The 19,216-nt window shown below is 38.8% G+C and overlaps 1 protein-coding gene across 3 annotated transcripts in view; it reads left to right on the top strand.

The window, feature by feature from the left end:
* LOC148368920 (IQ motif and SEC7 domain-containing protein 1-like) overlaps window positions 1-19,216 on the top strand; it is a 222,316-nt gene that overhangs the window by 102,315 nt on the left and 100,785 nt on the right. The window contains exon 1 of one of the 3 annotated variants that reach the window (XM_088330831.1): window positions 11,713-11,959. The exons of the other annotated variants lie outside the window; for them this stretch is intronic. Within the exon in view, the coding sequence (XP_088186957.1) occupies window positions 11,841-11,959 (119 nt within the window). The 5' untranslated portion in view covers window positions 11,713-11,840. Of the gene's footprint in view, window positions 1-11,712; window positions 11,960-19,216 lie in introns of those variants that run through there. 3 annotated transcript variants of the gene reach the window in all.

Raw genomic sequence — 19,216 nt, 5'->3', positions numbered from 1 at the left:
AGAGAGAGAGAGAGAGAGAGAGAGCGCGCGAGAGAGAGAGAGTGAAAGAGAGAGAGAGTGAGAGAAAAAGGGAGTAAGAGAGAGAGAGAGAGAGAGAAAGGGAGAGAAGGAGAGAGAGCGCATTTGTGAGGGGCACCTGGCTTTTGCAAGTGGATATATTTCAACCTGCAGCGTGTTTTTCTCTTGCGCGTTCCCGAGGGTTTTTCGCGGGCCTGATTTGGCCCGCGGGCCACTTGTTTGACACCCCTGATCTAAGCTATTGTAAATGTGAACCAATCATACGAGCCACTATTTTTCTCCATTTTACTTGCTTTTATTAAAAAAAAAAAAGTATTTTACTCATTACCGATATGGACCGGCGTTGTATGGGAGGCAAAAAAGTCCCACAAAAGCCCTGTTTTAGTGGCTCGCAATTCCTTTCTTTGCAAAGATGCCTCCGGTGTTCTACCCTTCCTTGCTACTGGTCTAGATTAACAAATATGTGTTATGGAATATATATAATGTAAAAGGCAAATGTTATATTACTGTTATAGTCGAATCAGCCTCCGGTAAGAAAATATGGCAGAACAATGGCTATTAATTCACCAGAGGTGGGTAGTAACTGAGTACATATACTTGAGTATGTTTGTGAAATTTTGTACTTCTACAAGTATTTTTAAATCCCTATACTTTTACTTGAATACATTTGTGAAGAGATTACGGTACTTTCACTCCGCTACGCACATTGAAGTCATTACTTTGTTACTTAATAAATTCCCTCCACGTAAGTACGCGTCTGTCTGTCTCCGCTAAGGCGCATTTATTTTGAGGCAGAACTCCGGAAGGCTCTACCATGTTTAACCACTCAAACGTAGCAGCCTTGTCACGTGACCATATTCAACTTCAGCGGAGGAAATTAACAGATCAAATGGATCGAAAATGTCCCTTAACATTACCGACTATGAAAACACGGATGAGGAGAAGCACCCCTGGCTTCATATTGGAAGCATGTTCCCCTTAAAAGGGTGCCAAACATCAGCTACAATATGCAATGTCTGCTTTGTTCAAGTTGGGCTAGCTTGTTGTTCTGCTTGCAGAGCCCGTTAAAATAAGTATTGGGGCTTTTAATGTGCTACATGTGCTTTATTTATTAAATTCATACTATTTGCATTAAATTATTTATTAAATCACACAAATTTACATTCATTATTTTAATCTACTTTCAAATTAAATGTATTTTTTTGTTGCTTGGAAGGACTTTGATCATTTGTTGATCTGTTTGGTTGTTTGAAAAAAAAACTCAATAATTATAACGTCGCTAGAGTTACTAGGTACTTACCAAGTACTTTTTTACCTTTACTCAAGTAGGTATTTGGACGACTACTTTTGCTTCTACTCGAAAGGATTTTATTTTTAAGTAAAAGTACTTTTACTTGAGTAAAATTTTTGGATACTCTACCCACCTCTGCAACTCACAGAGCATGAGGCAGGGCCCTGTCAAAATAAGTGTGAGTATGCTTACTCTAATAGGACCCGTGTTCATATTCTGATAGTGTTAACTTGGTTTTTGGTTAGTGGTTATCCTTTTGTGTAAAAATGAATAAATAAATACATTTCTTTTATATATATATATATATATATATATATATATATATATATATATATATATAAATTTAAACTGCTTAAACCAAACTACACATTGATAAACATTAAATTATAGATAAACATTCACTTGTCCCCCTCCAAACATTATTTTCTTCACATTAGCATGCAAAGGGTCATTACTAAGTTGATCACACCAGAGTTGGTCAAATTTGCAGATCAAAGGTGAAACTAATCCAGTCAGTTGTCCGTCCTTTGGGCATTCCATGCAGGAAAACCAAATCGCTTGGCTGTGGCAATTTTAGTGATAATTCCACACAGCCAATGATCTCCAATCATCCCATTGATCCTTAGGATCCAATTACAATATTCATCGAGATGTGACGTTTGGAAATGTATCGTTACATCCCTAATTACTACTTAATGCTATTGTCGTGGTGAGAGAAATTATGCCTTAGGGAGGTTGTAGCAGCTGCCAGCAACAATGTTCCCTTCATTAGCCAGCGTGCAACTGGAGAGGGATGAAATTGCGCTTTTGTTTTGGTTGCTGCCAAGCAATGCAAACTGTAAACTAGTTTCATGTTGGTAAACAGTCGTGACATCACACGGTGCCCGATGGTTAGCTTAAGCAAAATCTAAGCCTTTTGTAGGTAAAATAATCGTGCATGTATTTTCCAGACCAGATGTCTAGTTTAACATGGTAGATTCTAAAGCAGGATTGTGGACGCGTTCTTAAGGATGGGCTGGGCACCCGTATGATGCGACAGGGGTAAACCAGTGAAAGCTGTCGGGCCCTGCTGTTGAACAAAAGAGTGTGTTGTGTCACCCTGACCCGAGTGACATGGCCGCTTTCTGGTGTCCCATTTCATCTGGAGGGACGAAAGCATGACCAACTTAGGTGCGGAGGTGCCTAACTTGTTTGGGCAATTGGGTTGGCCATGGTCCAAAAGAAGATAGATTCTAAAGCACTTTAAAGTGTGAACTGCAGATGAGATTTGTGGCCACACACGGCACGGCATGGCATGAAGACGGCATTTTTATGTTAGCTACTACTCGTTACTAAAAAAAGTCATTAATTACTTGGCATTGCCAGGCATTCTACTTGAGCGAGGTTGTTGGGGCCATGGTTTGTTGAAAAAGCGCTAAGGAGCCACTAGAGAGTGCCAAAGCGCAGTATGACCGCATGCAGCTCCAGAGTAGCTTGTAAACGAAAGAAGGTGTTTGATTTTGTTGATATTTATTGGGGGTGCCTTGACACAAAACCTAGCTAAAGAGACTCCCAGAGACCTAAAATACTACTGTGTACATTTTCATGAGAACAGATCAGCCGTTTTGGAACCTATACACGCACACGCATACATACCCATAAACAAAATCAGGATTCATATAATAGTCCGAACTAAATATTTACATTGAAGCCGACTCCATAAAACTGCTTAATAATCGCCAAATAAGTAAACAATCCCAACATTAAAATAAAAAATTGAAGAAAACGTGTTGACCAACCTGCGGGAGTGGTGAAGTCTTCATATTTATTGTGTAACCTTGAGAAGTTGCAAGCGAATACTTAACTGATACACCTGAGTCAGTCAGCCAGCTAGGTAGCAGAAAAGAGAGCGAGCTATCGATCAGCTCCATTTTTGTTGGACCAGAGACGCTTGACCAGATCATGCCTTTATGGGCGAGGTCTTAGATATCTATATCGGGTGACGGTGTTTGAAATTGTTAAACTTGTTAGAAAAACAAAGAAATTAGAATTTTCTGTAATGTTCTATACTTGAGAATGTCCCTCCAATCGACACGGTTGGAACGTCATTTTATCAATACATTGCCTTGTATGTTTTAATTACATTCAAAAGATCATGTTATCAGATTTCATTGTGGTTCATGGTGAATTAGTACAACTGGGAACTGTCCAAAAGGGTCGCAGTCGTTCTATCCATTCCAAAGTTCTGAGTTACCGTATTTTCCGCACTATAGGGCGCATCGGGTTATAGGGCGCACCCCCAAAAAATAGTTTTTGGTCCTATATCTTCCATACATAAGGCGCACCGGATTATAAGGCGCTACAATGGGAACGTCGACAAAACAGTCAGATAGTTCAGTCAAACTTATTACCCCCTTAACATTCTGAAAGCCTGCAAAGAAGCAAATACGTGTCGTAGACACGTACGGATGCGGTGTCGGTACGATGTCACTCATGCATCGTTCCAAATATCATTCGGAAGGTTAAAGTCTTGGGATTCAAGAAATGCCAACCATTCCTTAGTTTCTATTTTCTTTTTCGCTCGCAACTTTACCGTGCACATGACAATAAACACTTGGAATTGAGTTTAATTTAAAAAAAGACCCATCACAGAAAAATCAAGATCACTCTGAAACAAGATACTGGGAAAATATATAGCCGGAGTAGCTCACCGAAGTCGTTGCGTTCAATAATAATGTGCAACCATGGTCCTCTTATATCCGTGAGTATAGTAAATCCAGGAGAGTAAACTATTTACAAATACAGAATGGTAAAACATGTTTGCTCTATGCCGTAGACAACCAAAATTGCTATTCACATTCATCTTTTTCGGCCAATTGCAGGCTTTGTTTTGCCCCTTTAGCCTATGCGAGCCTGTAAATGATAAAAAAGATCCGCCCCCTTTACCTCCGAATATCTTTAGCCAATAGTGATCGATTCAAATGATGATTGACACATTGGCTGGGAAACGAAACGCCAGCATATGTATCCCAGCATACACCGCGGACCACATCGCCTACGAGGAAATATCTTGTCGGCGGCTGCTTGCCTTTGTTGCGAGATTTTGCGACTTAATATTGATCCATTTATAAGGCGCACTGTATTATAAGGCGCATGGTCAGTTTTTGATAAAAATAAAGGCTTTTAGGTCCGCCTTATAGTGCGGAAAACACGGTACTTAAAACAAAAAATGTGGGAGTCAATTCTGTGCTGGGCTTATTTGCTCTACACTGTCTACATGTCACTGTCACAGGGTTTGTTTCTTGCTCGTGCATCATGAACGCGAGCGACATGGGATGCAATGATGACACAAGCCAAATTCCGTAAACCTCCTTTAAATGAAACCAATGTCGGAAAATCAGGTTTTAATGTCTGAATTGTCCTTGTGGAATATTAGGCGTGTACAGTTGATGAAATGCACGGTGATGTAGCTAGACTGCTATGATTTATTATGCAGCCATTTTGAGACAAACGTATGATTACACGGCAGGGTAAGAATGCTGCAAATGAGATCGATATACACAATATTGTTCTAAAAAGGTCACCTAACGGCACTGTATGACAAGGTGTGAGAGGGGGGTAGAAAATGTGATGAAGAATTGAACCGTGCAAGTGTGTTCCGTACCAGTGGATGCCTTGGAGCTTGTGTTATTGCGTTGAAATTAAACCATGAATGTATGGCTCTTTGCTGATTCGAAATAGAATCTTAGTTTAGCGCTCTATTGCGTGTGCCCGGACTGCTAGCTCATCGAGCTCACCCTGCTGTGAGCGAGCGCTCCCCCCCTGGCAAAATCCTACTCTGGACAAACACACCACCTGGGTGGACAGGTTTGTGCAGTGTTTTGGCAGAAAAACAACAACACAGTGCATGTTTGCCTGTAATTTGGAGAATCCCATGTTATCTAGGGAATGAACAGTTCTTAGATTTAAATTGGTCAGCATGGCTTTTATCCCACGAGGACATCTCTGAGAAAGTCGATGAATAAAACCTCTAGTGATAAGCAACCAAAGGACATAGATAACTGGAAAATTGTGATGATTCCGAAGAGAAACTTGTCTTACGGAGGATCGACCCGGCCATTTGTAGAAATAAAGGTATAATAAATAGAAACCCACAAGTATATAGTTTAAAAATACCGTATTTTCTGCACTATAGGGCGCACCCCCAAAAAATAGTTTTTGGTCCTATATCTTCCATAGATAAGGCGCACCGGATTATAAGGCGCTACAATGGGAACGTCGACAAAACAGTCAGATGATTCAGTCAAACTGATTACCCCCTTAACATTCCCGAAGCTTGCAAAGAAGCAAATACGTGTCGTAGACACGTGCGGATGCGGTGTCCGTACGATGTCACTCAAATGCATCATTTCAAACATCATTCGGAAGGTTAAAGTCTTGGGATTCAAGAAATGCCAACCATTCCTTAGTTTCTATTTTCTTTTTCGCTCGCAACTTTACTGTGCATATGACAATAAACACTTGGAATTGAGTTTAATTCACTCAACTCATCACAGCAACATCAAGATCGTTCTAAAACAAGATAACGGGAAAATATAAAGCCGCATAGCTCACCTAGGTTCTCACGTTCAATAATGATACGCAATCATGGTCTTCTTACAACCGTGAGTGTAGTAAATCCAGGAGAGTAAAATATTTACAAATACAGACTAATGAAACATGTTTCTTTATGGCATAGTTTAACAAGCTTGCTATTCAGTCATCTTTTTAGGCCAATTGCAGGGTTTGTTTCGGCCCTCTAGCCTATCCGAGGCTCCGAATAACTTTAGCCAATAGCGATCGATTTAACGGATGATTGACACATCTTTTTCGGCCAATTGCAGGGTTTGTTTTGGCCCTCTAGCCAATCCGAGGCTCCGAATAATTTCAGCCAATAGCGATCGATTTAACGGATGATTGACACATCTTTTTCGGCCAATTGCAGGGTTTGTTTCGGCCCTCTAGCCTATCCGAGGCTCCGAATAACTTTAGCCAATAGCGTTCGTTTCATATGATGATTGACACATTGGTTAGCGAATGAAACGCCGGTATATAAATCCCAGCATACACCGCGGACTACTCCACGTTCGGGGGAAAATAGAGTCGGCGGCTGTTGCGTAAGTTGCGAGACCTTGCAATTTAATATTGAGCCATATATAAGGCGCACTGTATTATAAGGCGCATGGTCAGCTTTTGAAAAAAATTAAGACTTTTAGGTGCGCCTTATAGTGCGGAAATCACGGTACTTGAACGTTTGGGATTCATCCCCATTGCTAATCTGACTTTTTGCCGTTGTGGGTATGAACTATACCACAGTGCATTGTCTGAAACTCATGAAACCCAAAAAGTTACCGGACCCATTTTTCACAACTTTAAAAATAATAAGACGACTAATCGTAAAAATAAAATAAAAAAGCATTGTTCCAAAGTATTAAGGATTGATAATCAGAATATATAACAGAACAACACTTTAAAATCAAGTTTATTATAAATCTACTTATAACATTTATTGCATGTATATGACCTGTATTTAGTCATCTTCATTCATGCAAAGTTTGTGTTGCGTCGTCTGCTAAGAACTCCTCTTTCCACGAGGCTTTTAATGTACATTTACGTTTTGTAGCGCCATCAATTTTGTTAGCTTCTTTCGATTTTTTCTTCTGGGGCTGAGGTTTTGGCTTGATTCCTAACCACTTATCCATTTTTCTTGTGTTTTCTGTGCTTCTACTTTGGAAAATGATATGCAAATGTGAGACCTTATAACGCTCGGGAAAGTCCGGAAGCACGAAGTTATTCGATGCAGGCTTCTGATTAGCTGCCAAGTATGCAAATTGCCAAACGAACCGAAATTTCCAAACCGAACAAAGATTTCGAAATCGGAATAAAGCAAACATTTGATTTGAAAAAAATTAAAAAATAAGAACGAAAGATTTTTTTTTTTTTCTTTCTTGAAAAAGTTGTCGGCAACTAGCTGAGCTTCTTACCCATTGGTTGATGACGAGAGCACCAATCAACCTTTCTTCATCACTGATCAACCAATTGGTGAAAAGCAAAAGCAACTGGGCCACCATCTCATTGGACAAAAAGAGACAAAATAAACAACAAAATGCTGGACAAAATAAATACATAAATAAATTCATACAGATGTAAAAAAAAAAAAGACAAAATAAATGACAAAATACATAAATAAATGAATACATTATATTTATTTTGTGATTTATTTATGGATTTAATTTATTTATATGGCATGTAATTGTCTGTATTTATTTATTGATACATGTATTTCTACATATTAAGGGCTATACAAATAAACATGAATTGACTTGACATATGGCAGGATTGGTTCTCCATTGTGTCTTGCAGTGGCGGGCCGTGCATTTCACACCCAAACCTTGAGTAGGCTCAATCAATCCAACCCTCGATAAATATTTTATGGTTATAAGATATTTACTTTTAAAAATCATTGATTATAACCTCATAAAGTTGCATTATTATTTGGAAATATAGCCACATTTCACTCACCAAAAATCCTATTTATTTGTGCGGACAATCCATCCTCGTTTTTCCTCACGAAGATTTAAACTACTCTGTCGCACAGATTCCATGTGTTTCTGTTCCATCAAGCTGATCTTTTCTATTGCCATAGAAGCTAATGCCGAAAGTTGAGCCTGTCTTGTCATATTTCTTGCATGGGTTTTTATTCAATTTAAGGCTGAAAGTGTCCGTTCGACAGAAGCAGAAGCATTTATCTTCACGTTTTCGTTATAAATCTTCCATTATCGCCCCCTAGCCAATCCTAATTTTTAAAATCGGAGATATTTCCCATGGACCGCTAGCAGGCGCTAAGATGCCAACTCGGAGTCTGATTGGCTGAATCTTCAGAAGTCTTTTTAAAGGCCTCCGGGAAGATTATTGACCGTGGCAAAAAGCAATAGCTGAATTGGAATTATTTAATAAGTATGCATGGACAAAATATAATAACATCACATGATTTAGATATTTAGGCCAGCAGAGAAGGCCTTGCGGGCCCTGACAGTCCACCACTGGTGTCTTGTCTTTACTTCAGAATTGTAGCTGGCGTAATATGGTCGAGAACTGTATGGGTGCTGCCGGTATTCCGGAACAACAACAATATTGGATTCTCTTCGCTTTTGGCTGTCACACCTTCGACTCCACTCCACTTTTTTTTTTCGCTACCAGACATTATTCCACACAATGGCCACAATTGTGAAGAATCGCTTAATCAATTATCTTGTGCACTGAGAGCTGCGCCACTAGCTGAGCTGCTGTTTTAGTTTTGTAGCCGTGCTTGTGTTTTCAAAATATATATAACTTTCAGGGTAGTCTTAAAATAATACAGTGGAAATCATTTTATCCCAACCGTGGAGCTTTTAAAGAATGGTGTTTTGTCATTTCAGAGTTAAAATCCTGTGTTTCCTTAGTACAGTGGTTAGCACATTCTTAACACACAAAAGGTCCCTGGTTCAAGACCGGGTGAAAACATGTGCCTGGAGAGGGATGGGTGCCACCGGGCTGTACTTGCCCAAGACACACCACACAAGATGGTGTCCCTAGTGGTTAAGGGATCCAGACAGACGGACACATGTTGTGGGATATACTTGACATTTTGAACAGCTCTAATGGCCAACATGAATAAATATCCATTCCAGACACTGCTGTGACTTTATAGTCTCATTATGAGAAGGCCATTGTTCTGATTTCTTAATTGTTAAAGGGACACTGTGTATTGTCTGACCACTAGATGTCGCTATATGGTGTAATGCTACCGGAAACCAGTGCTATAAGCACAAGGAGAAATACTATGGAGACTTAAACTGCATCTTTCTTTTTCATTTTTTTGCCCAGCCTTTCATATGATTATTGCTTTTAAGGGTATTTGTAGTTGCAAAATGGCAGACAATCATGAAAAATGCCTTTGGGTAAGACTCATGTTATGTAAAATAAGTAAACATTCTCAATTTAGAAGTATTTAAAAAAGCACTGTTTAAATGATAGTTCATGTGTTTTTTGCTTTTTAGTTGAATCATTTTTTTTTTAAATGAATTGCTTTTTTTTTTTTTTTTTTTTTTAACCACTACGGGGCATTAACTAATACACACTGTCCCTTTTACACAAATTGTCGAATATTTTTGTTTCCTTTCGACAGACATAGACATTTTCAACCTACAATCCCCGGCCCCTTCCTTAAGCCTAATGTGGTGGCCAGAACAGCGATGATAAATTTATATAGAAATGTTAAATCTGTTCAGGCTAGCCAACTGCTAAAAAGGACTACTTGGTACCGATCAGCAGAAAAACGGGAGGCTGGCCGACCAAAAGCATGCAGTAGGCAGCCAGCATAACCGGGAGCCAACAATAAAAAAAAAAAACTATCATGGCTGCAACCATGAACCCAGCCGTAAATGTACAAAATGAGCACAGCATTTTAGAGGGATGCTATAAAGGATGAACCGGGACATATTGGGAGAGAAAACAGAAACTGCCTGACTGAAAACATGTAGTAAGCATCCAGGATAACCAGAAGCCCACAAGAAAAAAGTACCACGGCAACAAACACTGATCCATCCAGGAAAAAAACAATGAGCATGGCAGGCTACTTAGCGGACTGCTAATTGGGCTAACTAAGACCAAACAAAACTGAGCGCCTTCGAGGCCCGTATTCTAACAGTTAGCTATCTGGACAATAATCTAGAACATCATCTAGAACAAATGTGGGCAAACACAGTCCTTGGGGGCTACATTTCATGCATAGTTTTGGTGTTTCTTAGCTCCAGGTAATTCCAATTATCAAGATTGTTTAAATACTCCTGCTAGAGATGAAAGGGAGGAACCTCCAAAACATGCAGGACATGAGGGTTATTTAGGACCATCACTAGTTTTTGTTGCTGTCAATTGCAATTTTTGCATTATTTCTATTATTACTGAAATTTTATGTTCATTTTAACTGTATTGTTTATTGATTGAACATCCATTGCATCCTGGTCATCCTGGGAGGGGTTTAACTCTTGTGCGACCCCTTCTCAAGGTTTCTTAATTTTCCTCATCCTGACGTTTTTTAGTTTTTCATTGCCCTTGTTTAGTTTTCAGATGAGAGGATGTAGTAATGTTTGCCTGAGCGGCGCTTTGATACCTTTTTTGATTAAGGGCTGTTTCAATTAAATGTGACTTGACAAAAAATGTTCTTATCACATGGTGACGTGTCAAAATATATGTATTTTATACCAGTGTAGATAGGAACTTCCACTACATTCATAGGGCTCATTACTATCAAGGTATTTGCTGGGTGATTCGCTCAGAGACGAGCAGAGATAGTTAACAGTTTTGTCAGTCAGGTTGTCTGCTTGGCTTTTCATTCGTAACAAACGGCTCTGAAATATATGCAATTTAGACGACACGCGTATGCAGTTGCGTTGAGCTGAGCACACGCAACTCATCGATTCGGAGCTGGAGGGTTCAACACTCTTCCTTGATAATTAGACGGAACACAAGCAGTTTAATTGCGGCACGATGACGTACGTGAGCAATTAGCCACTACACCGTTCATTAAGAAAACAGGCGAGCTCTGACAATTAGAGTTGTTGTCTTGGTATTATCTTTCAATGACACTGATGACGGAGAAGAGGGAGTACCAAGCTGCCCATGCTGATATGCATCCGTTCTTTTGGAATCGTTTTATAAGTGCATCAGAGGTTTTTCTGCCTGCCATGCTGGTCCTAAAAGTACACAGTGTACATGATCTGCCTGGAAATAAAGTGCTGTCTAAACCTACAGATTTTTTGCTTTACTTTAAAGGATAAGATACTAATGTGGAGTTTCAACCTGTACTGGCATCTTCACATCTGTCCTGAATGTTTTGACAGCTGTGTCTGTTTTGAAATACACTCTGGAGAGGCGCATTGATTAGTGAGCCGCCACGGTTGCAGAGGGAACGCGCAGTCTGCGAGGAGATGATAAATAGCAAATAAGAAAAGAGTACAGCGAGCGGAGCAAAGACAAAATGGGATGGCGAGGAGAGCAAAGGCATGATAATGAGCCCTACCTCTGACACATCCTCCTGTTTCTATGGATACCACGGAACCAATCAAGCGGCCTTGAAGAGGACTGTACTACCAGGAGGATGTAAAAGGGTGGAGTAGGGGTCTTTGCTGATCCGTGCAGAGGAGATGCAACGTCCTAGATTTCTCCAAACAGGTTTTGAAGACCCTGCCACCCAATGCAGTCTGTCCAGCTTGACATAACGTGTTTTCAAGCATCACTCTCATCAGGCCATGATGATCTAGGACACGCCCCTCTGACGCCAGCATCACTGAATAACCCACCCCTGGAAATCCGGATCTTGGACGCTCCTCGTTACATCACGAGAACTGCTCCCTGGCAGGCTGTGTTTGTGACCATAGCGGTGAGAGGCAGCGAACGTGAGCGAGCGCCAGCCCGCCCGTGTGCGCACGCCGTCTTACAGTCGAGTTTTTTCTGAGCAGCTCGCTTGCAGACGATGGACAAGCCAAGTGTATGGCGCGCCGTGGTAAGCAGCACGGACCCCCGACGAATGAGGGACCCTGCCCCTCACCCCAGCAGACCAGGCTCTGCCATCGGATACCGGCTGTATGACATGTGAGTAGCGTATTTCTGGCATGGCTCTCAGCCAGGGCTCTTGGAGATGAAAGACGTCCACTGTACGTAGTGCCAGTGCTGAGTCACGTATGGCATCCAGACCTTGCTCTGTCCTCTTACATTCCCTCTTGGTAAACATCGTTTTTCCCAGGGAGGGGCAGTGTGGTGGGATGGATGTGTAAGTGAGAAAGACTGAAGGATGAAATGACACCTCATGAGGTTTTATTTATGTATTTTGTTTTTTCGCATTAGGGCTGCAACTAACGGCTAATTTAATAGATGACTATTCACCGACTGTTGAAACAATTAGTTAAATAGAATTTTTTTCCCCCTGAATTTAGCATGGAGTTGCTTTAATTATCTGGCAAAGATTAGTAGACAAGCAAATGGATACAACATTGAACATACTCTGATAAAATAATCCACTATAACAAAGCATCTGAAAACTAATTAGGCACAGTGTTCAGTCAGCAGAGACATACATTCAGAAATAAACCTCTGTCCTTTTTAGGGACTGTAAAATAAATAATAAATTAATGTCAAGTAAACAATTTTTATTCCGGGAACTAAAAAGAGGCACATAAGCAGCAGTTGAACTGTAAATAAAAGAAATACGACGTCCTTTTTGTGAAGTACATTCAGTGGTCAAGTATGTAACAAAAATACTTAAAACCCAACAGTTTGAGATTTAACGGTTTTTAAAAAAAATGACGTTTGTTCTTTGGACTGCATGCATTTAATTTCAAATACAGTTTTTAGTCACAGTCTGGTAAAATTTACTATTTTAGAGGAATGTACGCGTATAAAATGTACAATCATGTCATCAAAACCGTATTGGCTTGAACGTTACTTGAATTTTTACCGAAGCGAGTCATCTTTATCCAGAGATAAAAATTAGAGAACAATTTACAGTTGAGTAATTCCGAAAGAATGCAATCTCCACTGCTCAACACCTTAAGGACATTTTGTTGCTTATATACCATGCTACGACAACACTTTTTCACAAAATGGATCAGATGTTTGTATTTTGCCTAAAATGCATTGATCAAAATTAGAGAACACTTTCTGGTGCCTCCCACTTATTAGTGCTGATTTAGAACATGGCGCTTACTTCTTTGATAATTTGTCAACCCTTATTTAACTGGCATTCTAACTGCCAGTTTCGCTGACTTTGCAAGATTGTGGGCTGTTCTAAAGTGACTGAAAGCTTCCGGCAGCAGGTTGTCCAGATGGAAATGAAAGGGATGACCCCATCAGCCATAGCAAGACAATTTGATTGTTCTAAATCTGTGATTTCAAAAATATCTTTAAAAACTACAAACTCATTTAAGTCGCCCAATAAGGCTGCTTGTCCATGGAAGACAAATGGAAGGGAGGTCACTGTGAAGGATGTGAATGGGTAATAGTTTCCACAATGTAGCTGGAATTGCTCGAAAGTTCAGTGCTGAATATGGTAGGATCTGTCTCGCCATACAGAGTCTCGCCTACACTGCAGTGACCAAACCTCTCATGATCTGCATTTTTATATCGCGCTTTTCAAGTCAATAAAGACTTCCCAGAGCGCTTTACAATGTGCTTCACATTTACCCATTTACACACAATCACACACCAATAGCGGCCGTGCAGCCATGCAAGGCGCCAACCTGCTTATTGGGGGCTTAAGAGGTTCATTGTCTTACCCAAGGACACTTCCACATGTAACACTAAGGAGCCGGGATTCGAACCTGCGATTTCTTGATCCCCAGACGAGCGCTCCACCTCCTGAGCTAATGGCAAAAAAAAAAAACAACTAAAAGCTAGACTCCGGTTTGATGTGTGGACAGAGAAAAACTACATTCCCCTTACCGATGAAAGCAAATTTAATTAATTTGGGTCTGATGAGATGCATTATGTTCAGCGACACATTGGAGAAAGACTAAACCCAAAGTGTGTAAAAGGTTAAGGAGGAAGTATAATGGTTTAGGGTACGGTTTTTACAGCAGGAGTTGGGCCACTTGTACAGCTACATGGCCAATTTAAGAACCTTCTTCAACGGCACATGGTTTCTTACTTGTGTTCATTGCCCATGCAACCTGCAGTTTTGGTGCAGGACAATGCTCCTGTCACACAGCAAAATAGGTAAAGAATGTAATTGAAAGTGAAAACATTGGATTAATGGCATGGCCTGCCCATAGTACTCATCTCAAACGAATAGAAAACCTTTGAAAAATAATTTGTGGTAGAGTTATGGTCAAGAAACCTACTACAATCACCGAACTTTGGAGGAGGCTGGAGGATGAATGGACCAAAATCACACCAGAGCAGTGTGAGAGACTAGTGCTATTCTGTGGCTGCAAATGTCTGAACACTTCTTACTAATTGCTGACTGTCGTAACCTTCAGAATTTGTTTTCCAAAGTCATTTTTGTTCTCTAAATTTTGATCATGTGTACACTAATTTTGATCTGCAGGCTAAATGCTCCCAAACGGATAGTTGATTTTGACGCCGTGATTTCTGTATGTTTATGTCAACGCTCCAGAGATGCTACTGGCTATTAAGCATGCGTGACTCTCAGCAGAGATTTTACCTATGTAGAGATGCCTCTCTAATGGAAAAATGTGTCTTGTGACAATCGTTGACAAAAGAAATAAATGACAATGGAATTCACGATCCATATTTGACAACAACTTCGACTAATCATTGCAGGGCTATCACGCAGGGCTAGTTGCTTGAGTTTCGTGTTGCTAGAGAAAACGAGTCATTAGTGGCTGAATATTTACATACAGTAAATATGCAAAAACTTGTTTGTGATTCCCCCAATAAAGTACATGTGAGAAATCGTTTTACTTCCTTTTGGAAACAACAATCACTTACGAAATTATTACTCAAGCATTCATGGCCCATGCCATGAATCTCATAATTAAGCTCAGTTATACCAAATTGTTAATGATCGTCAGAGACAAAAGTCAGTAGAAGAAAGATATCCCTGAAATACAATTGCATGGAATTTATGACATACCTGTCAACGTCAGCGAGTTGCTCCTCTTATTAATGATATCCTTTCTGCTTATCAAGCGATAATAAACCTGACAAACACAACGCGGCGCCTATTTACTCACAGCAAGAGAGATTATGTAGAATAAAAACAAAAATGTGTAATCAAGTTTTTTGTACTTACCAAATGCTTGATCGAGGATAACATTTGCCAGAGTAATGCAACAATTTTAGCAATCTCAGATGACGTTGTCATCTGCTACCACTGACTAAGACTATCTGGATTACAGTCAAAATGGGAAAGAAGAGACCGGTCGAACAAGAGAACGAACTTTTAAATTTCATTCGTAAAAAAATAAAAATGTTTGTGGACAAAAACGTATAAAATTCTAGGAAAATGTATACGTTGACAGATATATTATAATTTTAATCAATGAAGATAAATACTGAATGTAGTTGATGTTTCAAATCACAGGATGTTAACAAGACAAACAAAAAAAATGACAAAATTTAAAAGGACATTGGCAAGTTGGCAATACAGTTTTTGTGCAATACAGTTGGTCGCTACATTTACAAATGCTAATTAAACCTTACACTCATTTTAGGTCTTATTTTTCTCATTTTATGCTGGTTTAAAATATTTCTACAGTAAAGAAAGATAAGACTCATTCTTTAAAAAAAAATAAGGACATTACAATTTATTTTTACTAAGATAATTATTTTATTATTAATCTAGTTAAAAAATATACAATAAGTAATAAGTAAAATAATTTAATATTTTGTAAAGAAGGATAATATTGATTGAAAATTAGCATAACATTTCTGTCAATTTAGCCCTATGTAATTATATATATATATATATATATATATATATATCTGTATTGTGCTTGATTTCTGTGTTCTTTGCGTCTTAATCACAAAGGTTTTCAGATCATCAAACCAATTTTAATATCACACAGAGACTACACAAGGAAATACAAACTGCAGTTTAGAAATTTAATTTCATTTTTTTAAAGCACAAAAAAAAATTGGAGGGTTTTCTCGCATGAACTGTGTGCAGGTTTGATTCATGGCTCCTCCAAGTTAAATGTCCTCCTTTACAACCATCAGTGACGTGAAGTGAGGTCTAGAAAGGCACACAGTCAGATATTCATATAAATGCTCTCACATCTTATTCATCATTTGATCAGCAGAGCAGGAAAGCATTATGTATATACAATAGGTAGATAAACCTAGGTTAAGAGATTCCATACAATGAGAAAAATGACTAGCTTGACTTGCTGTTTGCTTTTTATTGCTATTTAGGGCTGAGGTGTTGGCAAATCAGATTTCTTGGTCTCACTTTCGCGCTTGGAAATGAGGCAAGAGAATTGCGTGCCTCAATCTGCATCTGTTGACATCCATCATAGCAACACATTACATACTAATTGTATTATTATCATTATTCCTATTATAACGTGGAAATCTAATTTTTAAAAAGAGAATCCAAAATTTGTGAAGTTAAATGAAGAACACTTAATAAATATAACCATTTAATATATTTGTAATGTTATATTACCATGATGACAGGTGAGGCGCTGCCTGACCTGCATCCCCGACTGCGCGTCACTCACAACCATGCAGCATGTTTGGTGACTTACTTGTTAATATCCCCACTCGTGCTTACAAAGATGTGCATAATGTTGAGCAAGATTAGCCTCTCGTGTCACAATCATCATGTAACAGCATACACTAGATTGGAATCAGTCATCTAAATGAAAATGAGACCTTCACGGGACTCCGCCGAGTCCTTCACAGTTAATGCCGTTGGCTGGTTTAAATCACCGTGTTTCCCTGCATGCAGTCGTGCTGACCATCAAGTTGTCCTCAGTGATTAAACTTTAATTACTTTCTTGATTAGAAGTACAGGTTTTTTTTATGCAAAGTTGTATTTCATTCTGCAGCTGGAGTCTGTTTTTGGTCTAATGATAACTCATAAAATACTTTTGTACCGAATCTTGGAGCTGGGATTTAGCATTGGCAAATGTGGTGCAAATAAATTGGTTGGACTGTAATATAACCATAAAGGGTTCCATAATGTGTCATCCGGTGACTTCCTATAGATCCTCCTTTTTATTAAAAGACTCAGGGACATGGTCAAATGGACAGGACTGCTCTTTCTTTGGGAAACTTTCCTTTAATGAGGAGCAGAAGCAATAGAAGCAGGTGTTCTTCTGTTCTGTTCTGTTCTAAATGTCATTTTGATGTTCACTGGCTAGCACCGTTGTAATTCTAATGGTCAGCCTGGATCATAAGCGCAAAAGTCTAGGGCTTAGCTGAGGGCTGTCTCTGTTTTCAAACATGCTTCATTAGTCCACCTTGGTGGCAGGTTGACATTTCCTGAGGTTGAATATTTAAAGTACGAGGTTCCGCAAGTCTATTTAACAACATCGTACTATTGCCTGCAACTCTACACATTATATTCAAAGAGAAATGTAAAAAAAGGAAAGCCTTGTAAAATTTATGAATGCCAATTCAATTATTCCATTTGAATTAAAAAGAATTGAGGTGATAAACAAAAAGCGGATATGCAATAATGAATAAATACTCAACCCAGCATATACACATTGGGGGTCAACACAGTTGAATGTATCTGTTCCATAGCGATTTCTCTGGACAAAAAGAAAAACAAGAAATTTAAAAAAAAATCGCTGTGTGGTTGGCAGTGTAAGCAATGATGTCTTAGTCGGTGTTGCTACTAGCATGGTCCACTTAGTTAGCAGCTGTTTCATCACTATTCTTCAGCAAAGGTGAAGTAAAAAATCCATGAAATTCAAAGAAATTCACAATGTAGAAGCCAATATGTAACATGAAATTCCATACAAGTACTATTGTAAAGATTTACTGTCCGTACACAATCCTTAATTATAAAATTCAGTCAGGAAAGGCAATCACAGACACCAAGTATTGGTAATGATACCAATACCAGCCTTTTATAACATTGGTACGTGTAAAGTTGGCCAATACTAGCATAAAGTGCTCAACAATGAAACCAAAAATTAGAGGACTGATATATTGTCAGTAACCTAATACATGTTAAGGACAATATATATGTTGATGTTTAAAGGTTTTTTGTTTTTCTATCATACATCTTTGAGAGATAAATTATCTGTATTGATGACCAGTTAGGTAGTGGATCAATTGGAAAAATGGAGGTATCAAACATCCGTGGTATTTTGGAAAGGAAACCGGTAATTGGTTTTCACTGCAGTTAGAGACTACCCGTTTTTTTAATGAAAAAGAAATGTGAAATGTTAAATTATTTGATGTGATTATAGCTCAGGAGCATAAGTCCAGAGTACCTTTCCGCATCAAATCATAGAAAAACTGTCCAGATATTTTGGGTATTTTACTTGGCACGGGTACTGCTAGTTGACTAGTGTAGTGTCACTGTCACACTTCATGAAAAAGAGAGAATACAAGAGAGAGAGAAAAAATGAGTCTAAGAATTGCACTGAATATAATTCAATTGTCTGTAATTCCTACTCAATTCAGCACTCTCGGGGTTAGCCTCAATTAAAACCTAGCCATTGAGTTTCATTGGACATTTACATTTTGCACATCCCCGAAACAGGCACATTAAGATATGTAAACCTGTGTCAGCCAGGTAATTGTTTTAGGATATTATTAACTAAATTTCAAACCCACAGAAGAGGGTAAATTTCTACATTTTAAATAAAGATGACATATTTTTCTAACCAACTTAGACTACAGTTTTTTTTCGTGAGACATTTTGCACCAGCTCACCTCTTACCTTACTGATAAGTTTACCGTTTAGCACTCAAATTAAAGAAACAATTTAACAATGGATTTTGACGTAGCAAGGAGAACAGGGGAGAAAGTCCAAACTTCATATAAGAAATTCCAACCTGTTCTAAAAGCCCTCCCCTGGATTGCAGTAAAATAGTAATGTTTATAGTTTAGTAGGCACTACAAATAAAGGTGGGAGACATCAGTAACATTTAAATTTGCACGGAGAACTTAAAGAACAATGATTGGCTGATGTTGACAAGGATTTAACAGGGTTGGGTAGGGTTACTTTACCTGGATTACTATTAATTACTTTTGGATTACTCCAATACCAAATATGCAAATAAAATACAAAAGAAACTAAATATGAATAAAATTATGACTCACAACACCTAGTAAGCTTTCTCTCCTGGCTTTGATCTCATTGATCTCCAGCAAAACTAACATAAAATGTGACAGAAACAAAATGAAAATAAATCCAAACAGATTGCCAAC

The sequence above is a fragment of the Urocampus carinirostris genome, chromosome 3 (assembly GCF_059441175.1).
Source record: "Urocampus carinirostris isolate Australia breed hairy pipefish chromosome 3, RoL_Ucar_1.0, whole genome shotgun sequence".
Classification (NCBI taxonomy): Eukaryota; Metazoa; Chordata; class Actinopteri; order Syngnathiformes; family Syngnathidae; genus Urocampus; species Urocampus carinirostris.
The sequence above is the reverse complement of the archived record's forward strand: the minus strand, read 5'-3'. Positions and strand labels throughout refer to the sequence as shown.